This window comes from Myxocyprinus asiaticus, chromosome 19 (assembly GCF_019703515.2).
Source record: "Myxocyprinus asiaticus isolate MX2 ecotype Aquarium Trade chromosome 19, UBuf_Myxa_2, whole genome shotgun sequence".
NCBI lineage: Eukaryota > Metazoa > Chordata > Actinopteri > Cypriniformes > Catostomidae > Myxocyprinus > Myxocyprinus asiaticus.
The window spans coordinates 8,924,250-8,943,473 of record NC_059362.1 but is presented as its reverse complement, the minus strand read 5'-3'; the positions used below and the strand labels follow the sequence as shown (position 1 = coordinate 8,943,473).

At 38.0% G+C, this 19,224-nt stretch overlaps 1 protein-coding gene across 1 annotated transcript in view; it reads right to left on the bottom strand.

Annotated features, from left to right (window-relative positions):
- LOC127410430 (thyrotropin receptor-like) overlaps positions 1 to 11,902 on the bottom strand; it is a 59,474-nt gene extending 47,572 nt beyond the window's left edge. Inside the window, exon 1 of the mRNA XM_051645691.1 lies at positions 11,739 to 11,902. Coding sequence (XP_051501651.1) covers positions 11,739 to 11,902 — 164 coding nt within the window. The remainder of the gene's footprint in view (positions 1 to 11,738) is intronic.
- Between the last annotated feature and the right edge of the window lie 7,322 nt (positions 11,903 to 19,224).

Genomic DNA, 19,224 nt, shown 5'->3' with positions numbered 1-19,224 from the left:
CCAAACCCAAGAAAATTACTCCCACAGTTTGTCTTTCAAGAAGGAAACCATGAAAGCAAACTAGGAAAATGAGCTGGTTTGGAGGGAGGTAAACCAACATCATTTATAAAGGTGTTATTAGAAGGCAAGAATGACAGCAAACAGTGCCATCATGCAGGCATACATGTCCATTTTGAAACAAACTCTTGCGCTTATCTGCCTTAACTAAAGCATACTGGCTGTAATATACTACTTGTCTTGTGCATCAAAGTATATTAAATGAAAGATTTCATTTAATTGAAATGTTTGGAAAGCACAGACTCCTTACACACTCTGCCATGCACTGCTTTTCCTAATTGCAGGGCTCAAAAATACACTTGAGAGTTTTACAAGTGCGTGGCAGAAAGTAAACATTGCATTTAAAGGCATAAGCCAGCTCTTGACTGTGATTTTGGAGAAAGCCGGTGGTCACGCTATTCAAACTTTGAAGAGAGTCTGTGCTGTGACATACAGCGGAGTACACACACACACACACACACACAAACACACACACACGCGCGCGCACACACACACACACACACACACACACACACACACACACACGCTGTTGCGGCTATCCTTATGAGGACTCTCCATAGACATAATGATTTTTATACTGTACAAACTATAGATTCTATCCCCTACCCCTAACCGTAACCCTACCCCTAACCCTCACAAAAAAACTTTCTGCATTTTTACATTTTCAAGAAAACATTGTTTAGTATATTTTGTTAAGCAATTTTAAATTATGGGGACACTAGAAATGTCCTCATAAACCACATTTATGGCATAATATCCTTGCAATTACCAGTTTGTAACCTAAAAAAATGTCCTCGTAAACCACCCAACCCCCCCCCCCCCACACACACACACACACACACACACACACACACACACACACATACAAACATGCACATGCGGATTTGTTTGAGGACAGATTTACATTAATACCTCACTGAGAGACAAGATGAAGGTAAACAGAGATCCATCCACTAAGATTTTTTAGTTCAGATCAATTGTTGTCATTAGACTCCATATTCAAAAATAGATTTTTGCTGCTTGTTTAAAGGAACAGTTCACCCAAAAATAATTCTGTCATCATTTACTCACCCTCACGCCATCTCAAATTCGTATGACTCTGCGGAACATAAACAAAGATATTTTAACAGAGCTATGCTGTGAATGTATCCATACAATGCATGTCAATGGGGTCCAACACTTCCAAGCTCCAAAAAGGAGCCTCAAACCTCCATCAAAATATCTTTGTTTGTGTTCCACAGAAGAAACAAAGTCATGCGAGTCTGAGACGACATAAGTGTGAATAAATGATGAGAGAATTATAATTTTTGGGTGAACTGTCCCTTTAAGTCAACATTCTCTTTCAATCAAAATATCAAATTATTAATAAAGCACAGAAAATCAAATTGCAGCTAAGTAAATAACATCAAGCTTTTTTGCTAGTTTGTAGGTGAAAGAGACTGCATAAATCTGGTCTTCACTGGAGGTCAGCACATACGGTATGTTGAAAAATTAGAAAATGTGTACTTTTTCACATCATTGTAATTATTATACTAGTATATTTAAAGGCAGCTTACACTAAGTGTAAATTGCAAAAAAAAGCATCTTTAAAAGTGCAAATACAGTATAGGGCCATAACTGCAGCATGTTTATTTTGTTTAACTAGAGTCCCACAGACACCCTATACCAACCCCTACTCCTAAACCTTTCCCTACTTACAAAAATTAACCATGGTTTTACCAGTAACCATAGTAACACCATGGTATATTGTAGTATAATCAAACTAACCAAACAATTCAACATGGTTACTATATAAACACCATATTACTGTAGTAACACAATGGTGAAATGCATTAAACTATGTCTTCAGCCAAAAAACATTTATTTCTAAAATATTACTATAGTAAAAACATGGTTCATTTTACCCAGACAAAACCTTTCTCTCAACTCCCCGACCTTCACCGTGACCAAATCACTGTGAGGAAATCAACCTTTATATCCAATTTTTTTTTCATTATTATAAGTCATATTAAAGGAAATATTAAGAGTGGAGACAGGAAACAGGATGGGAAAAAGTGGGACAAAAGGGCGATTAGAACCCGAGTCATCCGCACAGGAAAAGCACATCCACACCGTGGTTACACTAGGGGTTACTAGGGGCACTGTTTGTCTTCAGTTTCTGTTTTGCCACCAGACTATTGGAGTGCAAATAGCTGTGCTGTGTGGCAGGTGCTATTTACACCTAGTGCAAATAGTCACTCCGATATTTATAATATAAATAGAAAAAAAGAATGTGGTTGAAGTCACTTCTGTGTTTTGGATCAAGCATGATATTATCCAAAGATAATCTTCCAAAAATGAGGTAAGAGTGTCACCAGAGCATCATGTCAGAGCGGCACATTATACATGAGTTAATGAATAATTTGATTTAACTTGAGAGTGAATAATGATCTGTTTATCATAAACACAGTGATCGTAAGCCTTCAGAATACTTGGAATATGATTCATGAGTTGCACGGACCACATTTTTGACACATTTGAGTGCTTTTTAAGCTTTAATGTGACAGCACTAACAACTCCTACTGTACTGAAATCAGTGAATGGAACATCATTTGAAAAATGTCCTTTTTCTTTTTGTTGAGCAGATAAAAAAAAAAAATTAATACAGTTTTGGAATGACACAAGGGTGAGTATTTTTGAGTAAACTATTTCTTTAAACTGGACAATGTCCCAAATGGAAGTACCTCTGTAAAACCACACAGATTCACCTGTGGTACAGCAGGTCTTGCTCTTTCATTAGATGCTTTAATTAGAAATGTATTAAGTAGTTAATTGGTCTTAAAGGCAGGCCTGCTCTGAACCTTGAATTAGAACAAAAAGCTAGTTCTTATCCTAACCATTTGGAATGACAGGTAATAACACTATTTTATATAAAAGGACAATTCATAATGACTACATCTGTCAAGCTCCAAAAATGACAAAAACTTTGTCCACTATATTACAAGTTTCAAGTCATGCAATAGCTTTGTGTGAAGAACAAACGAGAGCAAGAGTTGTATGGACTACTTTTTAAGGGCATGTATAGTGTTCAAAGGAGGAAGCTGAGGGGGGGGGGGGTCTGTTTGTGGGTTTTTTTTTGTGCTTGGTGTTGTCACTATGAACATTATACAGAAAATAGCTGTGCAAGCATTCTTTAAAAGTCTTGTTTTGGGGAAAATATAGCAAACAATAAACATCATACATGTTTAGAATGACATGAAGGGGACTGAATATTTCATTTTCCTGTCAAGCGAGCACTCTGAGGAAGAAGGAATGCGGTGCTCTGCAGTGTGGCGGCAGTGGCGGCCTGAATTGGCGCACTGATTTGGGGGTAATTTCATGTGATGGTGTCTGATGAGGCGAGATGGAAGGGAAAAAGAGATAATGGAGCAATGTTTCTAGACGGCTAAACAAACCCACGGAGTGTGTGGATTAGAGCATGGCATGAAGGACTAGACAACAGAACAGTAGAGAGGTCAGCAATGTCCTCCTAACAGACATGAGGGATGACTTTATGACGTATTTTTAAATAGCTTTCACATTTAAAGCAGAAATTCACCACAAAAATGAAATTACCATCAATATTTACTCACTTTCATGTCGTTACAACTGTATGCTGTTCTGTAGAACTTAGAAAATAAACATTTGTGAGGAATATTTATGCAGCTCTTTACATACAATGACAGTTCAAACCAAATAGCATTGAGTGAGGAACAGAGGCAGATTTAAGTAATTTTTCAATGATAATCTTCCCCATCGCAAGCTCGCAACTAGCGCACATTTGTGTCCACAGTTCAGAAACAGCACATCACATTCGATTTCAATGTGCTGAAAAACCAAACGTTTGGAGATCAATGATGTCAACGCCCCATTTTTACATTTTGTGTAAAATAATGTTCAATTTAATTTCAGAAATGTTATTTTCATCTCATTTGCTATTATTATGTATACAAATACATTATATTGGCCACCCTGATCTCTAGATATCAGTATCAGCCATTGCCCATATTGGGAAAACAGAGTTCACGATGGAAGTTTAATACAGTGTTCAAACTGAGAAAGGGCTAGGGGGGTCCCACACCCTCCATAAGAGTTAAGAGACCCTATAAGACTAAAAAAATTTAACTTGGGTGGTCCCTTGGTGTTTCCTCAAAGTAATTATTATTATTATTTTTTTTTTTTTCATTATTGTCCTCAAATTATTGTCCTGTCACAGTGCGACATTGTCCATTATCTGTCCCAGTTTTCATGAGTAATTGAAATTTTTCTTTGACTTTTTCCATTTGAAAATTCTAAACAAGCCCAAGTGTGCCATGCACTGTTTTCTGAAGGAATTTACAGAGTAACACTGGCAGAGTGGATACACATTCTCACCTGGTAAGATAGAATTATTCGTTGATTTATGATTCCTGGTACATCTACTTTACTAACTGTAATGAATTCAAGGATGGCAAAGGAGGAAGTTGGGACCGGCTTGACACAACACGTAGACATTTATTGTACATACATTTTTCAGAGTCACAAAATAAGGCTTTTCCACTGAAACATTCAACGCACCTGCTGCTTTTCAGCAGACACGTTCAACATAACGTTACACACAACCACATCGATGTGTCTCTCTCTCTCTATTTGCTGCTGTCTCCTCTCCTCAAATACTCCCACTGGAACTCATTCACCACTTATCTTCCCGGCCTCGCTCTGCCCCACACTGCTCGCCAAACTCAGATCGGGGAATTCTCCGGCCTGTGTCCTACTCCCCCCCATTTCTAGGGAGGGAGCATTGGCGCATCAGGATGGTCTCCGGGTCCAACCCGCACGTGCCTGGGAGTGGGAACAGGATGAGGGAAAGGTGGGGGAGAACTGAGAGAGAGAGAGGAGAAAGAGAGAGGAGAGAGAGATGGGCTCGCCGGCCCCGGACACGCTGTCGACTGTCCCTCAGCCCACTGTACTGCTTCCGTTCGCAACGCCAGGCGATGGCACTGGACCCCTCAGCCATCCCTTTTGGTTGCCGGTTGATGCAGTACTCCAGCGCCACCGGATCGAGCACTCCCTCGGCGTCGCAATCCTCAGTCAGCAGCGAGGACTTCTTGACAGCGCATCCTTCCTCCTTCCCGGGTTTCGGCACCAGTGTAACGAATTCAAGGATGGCAAAGGAGGAAGCTGGGACTAGTTTGACACAACATGTAGACATTTATTGTACATTCACTTTTCAGTGTCACAAAATAAGGCTTTTCAGCTGTAACATTCAACACATGTGCTGCTTTTCAGCAGACATGTTCAAGATAACGTCACACACAACTACATCGAAAAGCATCTCTCTCCGTCTGCTGCTGTCTCCTCTCCTCAAATACTCCCACCACCCCTCACTGGAACGCGAGACCGGTGTGGCACACAGGTGGAACTGATTCACCACTACCTTCCCGGCCTCGCTCTGCCCAAACACCGCTCGGCCCCACACTGCTCGCCACGTACCCCCATCGCCAAACTCAGGTCGGGGAATTCTCCGGCCTGTGACCTACCCCCCCCATTTCTAGGGAGGGAGCATTGGCACATCAGGATGGTCTCCGGGTCCAACCCGCACGTGCCTGGCAGTGGGAACAGGATGAGGGAAAGGTGGGGGAGAACTGAGAGAGAGAGAGGAGAAAGCAGAGAGAGGAGAGAGAGATGGGCTCACCGGCCCCGGACATGCTGTCGACTGGCCCTCAGCCCACTGTACTGCTTCCATTCGCAACGCCAGGCGATGGCACTGGACCCCTCAGCCATCCCTTTTGGTTGCCGGTTGATGCAGTGCTCCAGCACCACCGGATCGAGCACTCCCTCGGCGTCGCGATCCTCAGTCAGCGGCGAGGACTCCTTGACGGTGCATCCTTTCTCCTTCCAGGGTTTCGGCACCAGTGTAACGAATTCAAGGATGGCAAAGGAGGAAGCTGAGACCGGCTTGACACAACACGTAGACATTTATTGTACATTCACTTTTCAGTGTCACACAATAAGGCTTTTCAGCCGTAACATTCAACGCATGTGCTGCTTTTCAGCAGACATGTTCAACATAACGTCACACACAACTACATCGAAAAGCACCTCTCTCCGTCTGCTGCTGTCTCCTCTCCTCAAATACTCCCACCAGCCCTCACTGGAACGCGAGACCAGTGTGGCACACAGGTGGAACTCATTCACCACTATCTTCCCGGCCTCGCTCTGCCCAGACAACGCTCGGCCCCACCCTGCTCGCCACACTAACTTTAAATAATCGTTTATCCTAACACTGAACAGTCGCTAGGTTAATTAATGCATGCAGTTAATATGAATGTAGTATTTATCTAACATAACACCATTCCACACAGAAATGCTGAACTGATTGCATAGGTGCGGTAAAGTTAGATTTGGGGTGTTTTTACATTTGGTTTGATTGCTTAGACCGACCCAGAGTTCGATTCCTCCTCTCTCCCCTTGCCCCCACTGGTCTCTCTTCACATCATATTATTTCCGTCTGAACCACGGTCCGACTGCGTCATCAATGTGAGTACAAACAGCAGTTGTTTACCACTGTAAGTAGACAACAACTCAAGAAGACATGAGCTTTGCTGTGTTAATAAAGTACCAAAAGTACCACCAAAACTTTACATACACAGAACGAAACTTGTGTTTGTCTGCCACGGATGCATTGATTGTGCAATGATGAATGTTACTGTTTGTCTGCCCTGAGCCCGCGGATGCGTTGCAAGAGATGCGAAGAATGTGAGCTGCTCTCTGGAGGTGATTTATTTGTCCACAAGCAGATTATACCATTAGAATTGCGATCGAGAGCCTGCAAAGATGCAAATTACATGTCATCACAAGCGGTTCACTTCCACGATTTGGTACGATTGCGTTCATATCAGCAGCGAACTGTACTGGAGTTCACATGAACCGTACACCAGACCACCTTTTAAAGCGGACACGGGTGCAGTTCACATGTGTGCACCCGAGTGTTCACATCATCCAAATGAACAGAACTTTTAAGTAATTAGAACCTGGGTGCGCACTAAAAGTGCTGGTGTGAAAGCACCCTTAGTTTCATGAGTTGCTTTTGTGACAACTTTTAAGAATGTATTTTTTTTGTGTGACGTTGATTCACAAATATAACTGGTCCGATCTGTTACTACACATGGATGCTGTTTGTAATGCCAAAATTGCCAGAGTAAGAACATTTTAAGTGCCTTTTTTATTTCACTCAGAAACAGACAAACAGTGAGTAAAACACACACACAAACATCATATCATTTGTCATATTTTGGTCCTTTAAGTACATTTTCTTTAATTAATTTAAGCAACATTTAGTCAAAATGTACAAGCTTATCCTACTCAAATGCTTAACTCTAAAATGTAATCCAATAGATTACATTCCTCATTACTGTAATCAAAACCAAATTACAGTAAGTAATCTACCATTATGATTATTATCATAGAGTTACGTCTTATTTATACAGTAGCTCTACAATACACTATGCATCTCATTCACGATGGCCACTATAAAAAATATTTTTTTTTCTTATCTATTATGAAGCCTAACTCTCCTCTTTCAATTCATTAGAATATCAAAATGACTAATTTTGATCAATATATCAAATTATTCTGTTAATTGTTTTTTTAATCAGATTTAAGGGAACCACCAAGAGTTCTGACACAATTCGAACACCTGTTTAATTTGAATATTTTTCAGCTCTAGACATAATACTGTTGTCTGACTGTGGACAACAGTAGTTTCATATTTTCGGTCTGTTCATCATCAAAATGGTTGGGAATGTTTTGTTTTTTATTTAGCACACACAGCTGACTTGTATTTTTTATTCAAGGAGATCCTGACAGATAGGAAGTACACTGGTGGCCAAAAGTTTGGAATATTGTACAGATTTTGCTCCTTTGGAAAGACATTGATACTTTTATTCACCAAAGTGGTATTCAACTGATCACAATGTATAGTCAGGACATTAATAACATGAAAAATTACTATTACAATTTGATTTTTTTTTTTTTTTTCAGAACTTAAGCTACTTCAAAGAGTTCTCATCAAAAAATCCTCCACATGCAGCAGTGACAGCTTTGCAGATCCTTGGCATTCTAGCTGTCAGTTTGTCCAGATACTCAGGTGACATTTCACCCCACGCTTCCTGTAGCACTTGCCATAGATGTGGCTGTCTTGTCGGGCACTTCTCACACACCTTACAGTCTAGCTGATCCCACAAAAGCTCAATGGGGTTAAGATCCATAACACTCTTTTCCGATTATCGGTTGTCCAATGTCTGTTTCTTTTCCCACTCTTACCTTTTCTTTTTGATTTTCTGTTTCAAAAGTGGCTTTTTCTTTGCAATTCTTCCCATAAGGCCTGCACCCCTGAATCTTCTCTTTACTGTTGTACATGAAACTGGTGTTGAGCGGGTAGAATTCAATGAAGCTGTCAGCTGAGGACATGTGAGGCGTCTATTTCTCAAACTAGAGACTCTGATGTACTTATCCTCTTGTTTAGTTGTACATCTGGCCTTCCACATCTCTTTCTGTCCTTGTTAGAACCAGTTGTCCTTTGTCTTTGAAGACTGTAGTGTACACCTTTGTGTGAAATCTTCAGTTTTTTGGCAATTTCAAGCATTGTATAGCCTTCATTCCTCAAAACAATGATTGACTGACGAGTTTCAAGAGAAAGCTGTTTATTTTTTTTTGTTGCTATTTTTGACCTAATATTGACCTTAAGACATGCCAGTCTAATGCATACTGTGGCAACTCAAAAACAAACACAAAGACAATGTTAAGCTTCATTTAACGAACCAAATATCTTTAAGTGATTTTCTAGTACCAAATTAGTACCAAATTTAGAGTGATGGCTGCCGTCTAGATTTGATCAAAAATGACTTTTTTTCAAATAGTGATGGTACTGTTTTTTTTACATCAGTAATGTCCTGGCTATACTTTGTGATCAGTTAAATGCCACTTTGGTGAATTAAAGTACCAATTTCCTTCCGAAACAGCAAAATCTGTACATTATTCCAAACTTTTGGTCGCCAGTGTATATATTTTTCAATATAAAAGATCTTAGGTACACTTTTATTCAGATGTTATACAGCTATTACATATACAGAAATGTATTTGTTGTATTTAACTTTCCATAACATCTGTCCACTGTAGTGAACATCATGCATTAAAGTGTAGCTTATATATATTTATATATATATATATATATATATATATATACCGAATAAGTTAGCAGAACTCAAACGAATTGAGGTAATCAGTTATATCAGTATTTTTAAGTTAATAAATTACAAGTTTAAGTAAGCAGAACTGTCAGATTTTGAACTACTCATGCATGTTGATTTTTTTCTTAACTTGAAATATTGAATAAGCTAACTCATGAATTTTAATGGTACTTAACTTTAAATGTAACTCTTTGGCTGAACTTATAATTACCATGTAGACACAACTTAAATATGTCAAGTAGAGGGAACTAGCTAGTACTAGCTAGAACAAGCTAGTACAATGAATGTTAGAATGCTGAATGCATGCTAATTGGATAAACCATGTTATGATTAGCATAGCAATTGCTCAACAAGTATATCAATATTCTGTAGAACGATCTAATAGTGTACCTGTCCTCAACCTAATCTCAAGCTCCATTATTTACGATAATGGTAACTCCCCAAAAACTTTAAAATGACAGAAACTTTTCATCTTGCACAAAGACAAACTATATAACACTTAATTTTAACATTTACTCTCCCTGTCGAGTGCCACGTAAAGCATGCTTGGAAATAAAAATCCCCTTCCCAGTTTCAGTTAAATTTAAGTTCCTGTGAATTTAAAGAGAGAAGGTCATTAAATTCAAAACATTAAACAATTCAGGTTACTTAAAAGTTGTTTGTTTCGGAAACTCAAAAGAAAGTTCTAATTTGTATGATTTAATTAGGGTTTACATATATATATAATTTATTTATTTATTTTTTTTTAGTTGTGCATTTCTATTGAAATTTCAGTTTAGCAGTACTGTGACTATTTCTAAAACAACAAAGATGCAACTTTCACGTCAAGATATTTCAATTCAACAATATTATGCTTAATGTAAGTCTTTTTGTAACCTGTAATGCTTATATTTTGTAGAACAGGGAGCAATAGGGATGTACTATATTGACACACAATATGCACATGTGCATGAGCGTGAGTGTGTGAGAGTGTGTGGATGTGTGTGTGGTATGTGGGGGTTGTGTATGTGGTGATTGGAACGTTGTGTATGCACACGCAGCCTTTCTTTATTACTTCAAACACCTCAGATACTGACACAGTCTCTTATATTGCATATCATTTTTATTGGTAATAATGAGAGGTTATAATGTATTATACATTAGGTAAAATTGAGAAAAGATTGGCAATGAATATATTCTGGTTAATGATTATATTCCTTTGTGATTTAGTAATTCAAGCATCAGAGGTTAAAGTTGGAAAAAGAAATAAACAGCTCTGAGCGTGTTTTGTTTTAGGTACATCCTGTGTGTCTTAAGTCCGTGTGGAAGTAATCAAGATCCTTTCTTGTGTCTCTCCTATCCAGAGAATAAACTGATATCATACACCTCTCTTGATTTTGTATCTAACAAATAATGTGTGATGTTTTTAAAGCAGATATGGATATTTCCATATTCCACATTTTAGAATCTTAGAATGACGTTTAAAGATAATTTAACTGTACTTGTTACAATTATTTCATGACTTTTATTATTAGGCTAAATCATTTTTGCCCAGCCAGTAACACTTTACAGTAAGGTTTTATATGTTTAACATTACTTAATGCATTAGGTATCATAAACTAGCAATGAACAATATTTTTTACAGCAGTTAATAATCTTGGTTAATGTTAATTTATAAGTATACTATGGTTCATTGTTAATTCGTGTTAGTTCATAATGCATTAATGTTTTTTTTAAAAAAAACATTTTTTATGTTAGTTTATGTTAACTCTTGCATTACCTAATGATAACAATTACAACCAAATTGTAAAATGTTACCATATAGCCTAATCTTTAACAGTTTTGTTGTTTATGTTCATTAAAATAGCCCATATGAGAATCATTAGGCCTATGTGAATACAGACATGTTAACCATTATAATCTAATGTGTATCAATCTTGTTAACCCTCATGTTGTTGAAACAGAATTTATGTTTTTATGTTATGCAGAAATAATTTTAGTCATTTCTAAATAAACATTTTATTTTCCCTTCACATTCTTTTATGTAATAAGTTCCTCTGACTAAATCAAATCCAAGTACGAAGATTTTACTGAAGCTTTTACACTCTGTTGTCTCACAAAATAGGCACTTTTCATGGATGTGACAGGTATCCTTTCTAATTAAGTTGTTTCATTTTGGGTAATTTTGACCCCCAGCGGAATTTTGTTTAGGAAAGGAAACAGTCATTAAGTATCAACCTGAAACTTGGATTTTATCTATAGCCTATTTTACAAGTTATTAAAATAGTCTCTGAGATCCCAACATGAGGCTTAATGAAAGGTATTACAAACTAGTACACTGATATTATGTAATTAACACTTTGAATTTAATCTTCTAAACTGCCCAAATTACACACACACAAAAACATATTTAAAATCGTGTGTTATAGCTGATAATAAAAAATGAATACTTACAATACTTCTGTCTTTGCGGGAAAAGTGGGAATAACATCTACGTCCATGCATGAGACAGAGAAAGCTTTCCACTGGGAACACTCACAGCCATGAGGGCATGAAATAAGCTGTCCGATCACACACACAGGTGACAGCATCAGCACTAACAGCGCACGTGTCGCCATGATTTAAACAATAAATCTCTCTTCATCCACCGCACAGAAACTGGACCAGACTATTGGCTCCCCGCTGGTTCTGGAGCATCAAATAGTGACACAAACATTGACGAGAACTCTTGAGGCTCAAACTTGCTTAAGTGAGGTGGGGGACTGAGGCGCTCTTGCGGTTGCTATGGGAACTAAATAGTTCTACTTGACATAAAAACAGTTTTGTCAAATCTGTATAACGGAAGAACAACACACCATTTTTATTTGCATAATACATAAAGAGTAGTGGTGTAGTAGGCTAGTGTCTGAAGATAAATAAATAAATACAATTAAATAAAACAAAACATGCTCTCAGTCTCTAAAATTAATAGTTTTACATTTATATACAGTACATATGTAAAATGTGTAAGAAATACCTCCCCCCCCCCCCCCACCCCACCCCAATAATAATAAGAATAAGAATATTGGCTGTTGTAATTATAGTCCCACAAGAACATGAAAATGTATATCAGGGTAAGTTTCTTGCTGGCATGGTGTACAGTGCAGTAAGAACCACGGTAAGGTAACTTGATATTAAATGCGTATTTAAATTAATTGGTTTCATTAATGTTTCTTTCATTAGGCTACTATGAAAATTGTTAATACTTTATAATTACTCTAACTAATAAACATAATAGGCAATAAACTGTTAAGCATTGTAGCTAATATGAGTATAGTGATGTTCACGTTAACACGTTATCTATATTACCATACAACATTAAAACCACCTGCCTAATATGTTGTAGGTCTCCCTTGTGCCGCCAAAACAGCTCTGACCCGTCAGCGCGGAAGACATGGCGCGTTCTAAAATTAGAAACAACCGTTTTCAATGAAGGTATGCACACTGCCGCCACCACTCGGCGTCTGTCGGCGGCGCCCAGCTACGACTCTGGAGGCTGCTCACATTTCTGCCGTGCCACGGAGCGCAACTCGCATATTTTTCATTAAATTCAACCCAAATCATTATCAAAGGACATAGATTATTTACTTTAGTGTTCTTCAATCTTGAACAAGGGAAAACCTTGGTAACATTTGTGTGTCTGCAACCTGAACCGAAGCGACATGCCCAGTGTTGGATACCTGTACCTGTGCCGTGTCATGCCTGTGCGCTTCTAATCTGGTGTGTGACCACCTTGAAGGTGTCCTGTGGTATCTGGCACCAAGACGTTAGCAGCAGATCCTTTAAGTCCTGTAAGTTGCGAGGTGGGGCCTCCATGGATCGGACTTGTTTGTCTAGCACACCCCATAGATGCTCAGTCGGACTGAGATCTGGGGAATTTGGAGGCCAAGTCAACACCTTGAACTCTTTGTCATGTTCCTCAAACCATTCCTGAACAATTTTTGCAGTGTGGCAGGGCACCTTATTCTGCTCAAAGAGGCCATTGCCATCAGGGGATACCATTGCCATGAAGGGGTGTACGTGGTCTGCAACAATCTTTAGGTAGGAGGTACGTGTCAAAGTAACATCCACATAAATGCCAGGACCCAAGGTTTCCCAGCAGAACATTGCCCAGAGCATCACACTGCCTCCGCCAGCCTGACTTCTTCCCATGGTGCATCCTGCTGCCATCTCTTCCCCAGGTAAATGATGCACACGCACCCATCTGTCCACATGATCTAAAAGAAAATGTGATTGATCAGACCAGGCCACCTTCTTCCATTGCTCCATGGTCCAGTTCTGACACTCACATGCCCATTGTAGGCGCTTTCATCGGTGGACAGGGGTCAGTATGGGCACTCTGACCGGTCTGTGGATACTCTGTGTGTTCCGACACCTTTCTATCATGGCCAGCATTAAGTTTTTCAGCAATTTGTGCTACAGTAGCTCTTCTGTGAGATCGGACCAGACAGGCTAGCCTTCGCTCCCCACGCACATCAGTGAGCTGTGGGCGTCCATGACCATGTCACCGGATCACTGGTTGTCCTTCCTTGGACCAATTTTGGTTAGTACTAACCATTACATACCGGGAACACTCCACAAGACCTGCCGTTTTGGAGATGCTCTGACCCAGTCGTCTAGCCATCACAATTTGGCTCTTGTCAAAGTTGCTCAGATCCTTACACTTGCCCATTTTTCCTGCTTCCAACACATGAAATTCAAGAACTGACTGTTCACTTGCTGCCTAATATATCCCACCTCTCGACAGATGCCATTTTAACGAGATAATAAATGTTATTCACTTCACCTGTCAGTGGTTTTAATGTTGTGGCTGATCAGTGTATATAGCCTACATAAAAATTAATGGTTATTTGTTTTATTTGTGTACTATAATGTACTAAAAAGACATTTGATATAATTACAGTTGTCCAGAATCGGCATCAAAAACGAACACTTGTGCAAAAACATGCAGTATTTACACAGTTTAATAGCATACGTTAAATTTAAATGTATGTATTTACGTTTAGCAGGGAAATAAATTTACAGCGTAAATTACACCAGGGACGCTTGCTGGACATGTCCCGCCCCTTGCTGAAACGGAAAATATTATTGGTTAGCAAATATCCAATCGTGTCTGAAATGAAGGTTCTGATTGGTAGATTAGTTTAGTTTAGTCGGACTGTCTGTCTTGCCAGTGCCATCAGTTGTGCTCCCGCAACTCCGTGCGCGTTTTGAGAGAATATCTGTACACTTTTTAAAATAAAATAAAAACAATTCACTTAACGGTGCTGACCCATCTCGTTAGTAGATTGAAAGTAACGGGTCAAAAGACTACTCGTTGTTCTGGCGGCCATACGTATAATCACTTTTTTAGGTGGGCAAATGCAAAATCCTAAGATCCTAAGATAGGTGGGCATACGGCGTATGCCTGCGTATGCCCTAGACTACAGTACTAATAAAGAGCAGTGAGCACCACATTTAAGAAATATGTCATAATATATAAAAATAAATAATTATAATAAATCATGTTGATAAATAAATAAATAAATAAAATCTGCAGGATACACCCCATTTGCATTTCCGGCATTGCGATGACAGCATAGCCTAAACATTCAATCAAGTCAAAGTAATCAAAAGTTTAATCTTACATTTCTTAAATCTAATAAATTACATTTAAAAAATAAATATCAATAAAATACATAACAGATAAACTATTATATAATTATTAAAATAATTATTATATAATTATTAAAATAAATGGTCAGAAATATAGCAGACTCTTTGAGACTCATAACAACTATAGCAACATAACAGCAATAACAGTGTTACGCTATAAAATATATAATATAATATAATATAGTAATATTGTGGCGATTCGCTTATATACAGTATGTTAACATAATACAATTCAATATAATATGATATTGACATGATACAAAACATGCTTATTGGTCTCTTATTTAAAGTTAAATTCTTCAGTTTAAGTCTAGTCTTAAGTAACTTATTATTATTTTTAATTGTCAGCCTGGAGTTTCCATGTGTAATATAATATAATATAATGTAATGTAATATAATATAATATAAAAAGAAAAATGTGGCAGGTACGGCCCGGGTGACAAAAACTACACCTCCCATGATGCATTGTGTTTGCTGCCTTCTCTTAGGCGGTCAGTTCAAGTTGCCATAGCAGAGGATGGCGCTGCCGTATACTGATCACAGAAGATAACCGTCAAAACGCTGAGCACAAGGGTGGTGTAGATTTATATTCGTTTCTTGCAGTTTATAATTTTTCTAGATATTATACATGCAAGAAAGGACTCTTTCAAAGCTCAGGAAAGAGAACAGAGCTAGCTGCACGCGCAAAGATAACTAGCTTAAGAGTTTAACGTAAACTTTCAATGACGAGGCACTTGTTTATTTGTTATTTAATTTACCAAATGAACGACCAACAGCCTTAAACTGTTAATCAATCTGAATACATGCTCGCCAGGTGTAATTACATGCGTCTAGTTGCTATCAAATCAGATACTGCATTATCAGGACAGATGGAGGTGGTTTCTGATACCAGATTGGTGCTGTTGTTTATTTTCAGCGACACGGACTCCAGTGAATCTGAGACCTATGGAGCTAAAATTATGACTAAAGTCTTTGAAGCATAAAAGCATGTTGAATTGCTCTAATTGAAAAAATAAATGCATTGTATTATCAGTGCTTGCATTTAAATGCGTTGCATTTACAGTGCTTGCATTTTGGGAGGCAGAATTTTAACAAAGTTGTATTTTTAAGCATTGAATATTTAATTTTATTATTAGAAATTCAATAATAAATATTAACCTTCCAAAAGTTCATTTCCAAAATATTCAGTTAATTTGACTTCAACTTGATTGAACTCACCTGTATCCGATTTGGATTTGGGTAGCAAGAGTCGACAGGAAAGGAATAAAAAGAGAGTGTGGATTTGAAAAGAGGAGAGAGTCATGATGTGTGACTGACTTAGCTGTATAGCTCACAAAAAGTGGGGATGTTTTCAGTCACTCAAAACAATGAAGATAGCTAGATAGGTGGATGTATGTGCTGGCTGAATATGTCTAAGCCTGGACCCTCAGAGGTGGCGGTGTAGGGCTGCGACTAACGATTATTTTGATAATTGACTAATCTAATGATTATTCGACTATTCGGGCGATTATTGCAATGATTAATCATTAGTTCTAAGCCAACTATTCAGCTTGTGCCCCGACTTAAAAGGTTGTATTAAACATGCTTGCTAACAGTAAAGAGGACAAAATCATCTTTTAAAAATACCTCTAAATGACATTCACTGAATTAAAGGGAAAAAAATACTTTTTATTATGTTTAATTCAGTAAAAATGTCACTGCAAAAAAATCATATTGTTACAAGTGTATTTGTCTTTTTTTCCATTTAAAATGGTCTAAAAATCCTTAAAACAAGATACATTTACTTGAGAAGTAACATATAAGATATTTAGACTTGCTTTAAGAGAATGTATCTTAAATATAAGTGTATTTTGTATATAAGTGTATTTTTTCACTTGGTTATACTTCTGCGAGTGCAGTAAAGACAAAATATAGTTATATTCAAGATCTATTCTCTAAAAGCAAGTCTAAATATTTTAGATGCTGCTTCTCAGGTGAATGCATCTTTTTTAAAGGATTTTTAGATATTTTAAAATATTTGTATTTTTAATATTAAAAATTACATTTTCAGAAAAAAATATATTCTGCAGTATAGCTGCTAAAGTAAATGTACGTTGTTTTAAAGGAGTTTTAGATATTTATATTGGAAAACAAGCCAAAACAAAAACAAATAAAAAATATATTTTTTTTGCAGTGTATAATGGGGCGAAGACTACCCTCTCTCACCTTTTTGTTCACTTCAACCCATCTTTAACTCACAAAAAAACTCTCTCTTATTAATAAAGCTGCGTTTTGCCAATTGAATTCACGATAAGAAATGCACAGCGACATATATTATGATTCCATCGCGTTATAATCTAGCTGCATTAAGCGCGCGCACTCGAGGGATGAGCGTCCCCGCAACAGAGTGTACCTCAGCCGGGTGCAGTTTCAATCTCTCCCCCTTAGGTCGGGACACTTCGTGCAACTCAGAGGTGCTGACCGCACAGAGAAATGCCAGTTTCCTTATTATTTTAACTTTAATAAAGATATAACGCATAAAATAGAACTGCATTAAAGATGTAACGTCAGGGTGTTTCCTTTAAAGACGCTCGACACGCAAGTTTTGCTTAAGCTGAGCATCCGGCTCTGCTTATTCCACAACAAGAGTGCTTCTGTATTAACTTATTTTGTATTTTTGCATTATAATTCCCTCATACTTTGCAGTTTACATCACCTGAAGCTGTTTGGAAAGTTTAGAGTGCATCTGGACTGTGAGATGTGTTTTCTTCCTCTCCTCAGTCAGGTGCGAGCTGCAGTGCTGCTCTTGTGTGCAATCATTAGAGTTTCATATGATCTTATGTTAAGTTAAGATCAAACGACTATTCGACCCGAAAATTTTTGTCGACAATTTTTTATTGTCGACATTGTCGATAACGCCCTACGGCGTTATACTCCAAGTGCAAGTGTTTCCTAATTTCTGGCTGCCGCTGCTGGGAGAGAGTGCGGACGCTGTCGAAATAGAGCGACCAGTTCCCACGGGACGGCATCGACACAGTCATCCTCTCCCTTCAGAACCCGTGGTGGGGTCTTGTTCGTCTGGATAAGGGGAAGTGTTTTAAAATTCATTATTTGTTGTAAGAATGAGTGTGTATGGGAATTTTGTAATTTTGTGTGTTTTAAATGATTGAATTTGTAATATCTATTTGAACGTGTTTAACTAGACCTTTTCATTGTGTGTAGTGGGTTACACATATTCTCTCCAGGGCATTAGTTAAGATGATCGTAAAAGCTTAAGTTGCAACGTTATCGGGAAACCCAGCCATTGACATTTTTCTGCTCTCTCTGATTTTATTTTATCTATTCATCCATTTATATATCTATTTTATGTATTATTAGCCTATTGTTATTATTGAAATTGCAAGCACAATAATCCTCACAAGAATCGGAAATAGGCTAATTCCCCTTAGACTGGAGTGAGACCATAGACGAATCTAGAGCTGTCCGGACCTTTTTCTCAATAAAACCTTTGGTGCGTCGCCTCGACTCTTTTGGCCAATCAGAATCAAGATAACGGCATCATCTTCTTTTCCATGGATCAAGACAACTTTTCGCGATACTACAATTCTGAGGTAAGTTTGCTGCCAATGATGTAATGCTTTTTAACTAAATTAACCTTAGGTAACTAATTGCTACAGTAACGTTAACATGCCAAATCAAGTTACTTTGTCGGTTAGTAAGTCAAGTAAGTGTGTTGTGATGCATTTTCCTAACATTACCCCATCAAACTTTTCCCAACCTGTTGGTAAGCTTGTTAGCACACAAGCTAACTTCAGTGTATTACAACGTCAGTTCAGAATGAATCGGAATACTTTTGCTGAGTTTAAGGCTAATTCCCACTGCATCTGTATTTCTATCTGATTTAACATCTGTCTTTTTCGAAAGTTCCAAGGGAAATAAAAACGAACACGTAATAAAACAAGACCCATTGTGTTTTAATGAGTGATCGTGTTGACAATGGTTACGTGTTAACATGATCAGTGTTGTTTGCTAATGTATTCAATTTAGATATGTAAAAGTAGTGAAGCATTTTTTCTTCAGTTTTATGTTTCAAAGTCACGAAACAACAATTTGGGTGTTTAACATTTGCGTATAAGCTTCACCGGCTCTGGCGGATTATTTAAAGTTGACTGATGCAGTTGAGGTCAGCCTTAACAAACTTTTATGATGATGAAAAAGGAGCAAGAAAGAGGCACATTGCTAAGCAGCAAAAATGGGCACTTGAAAG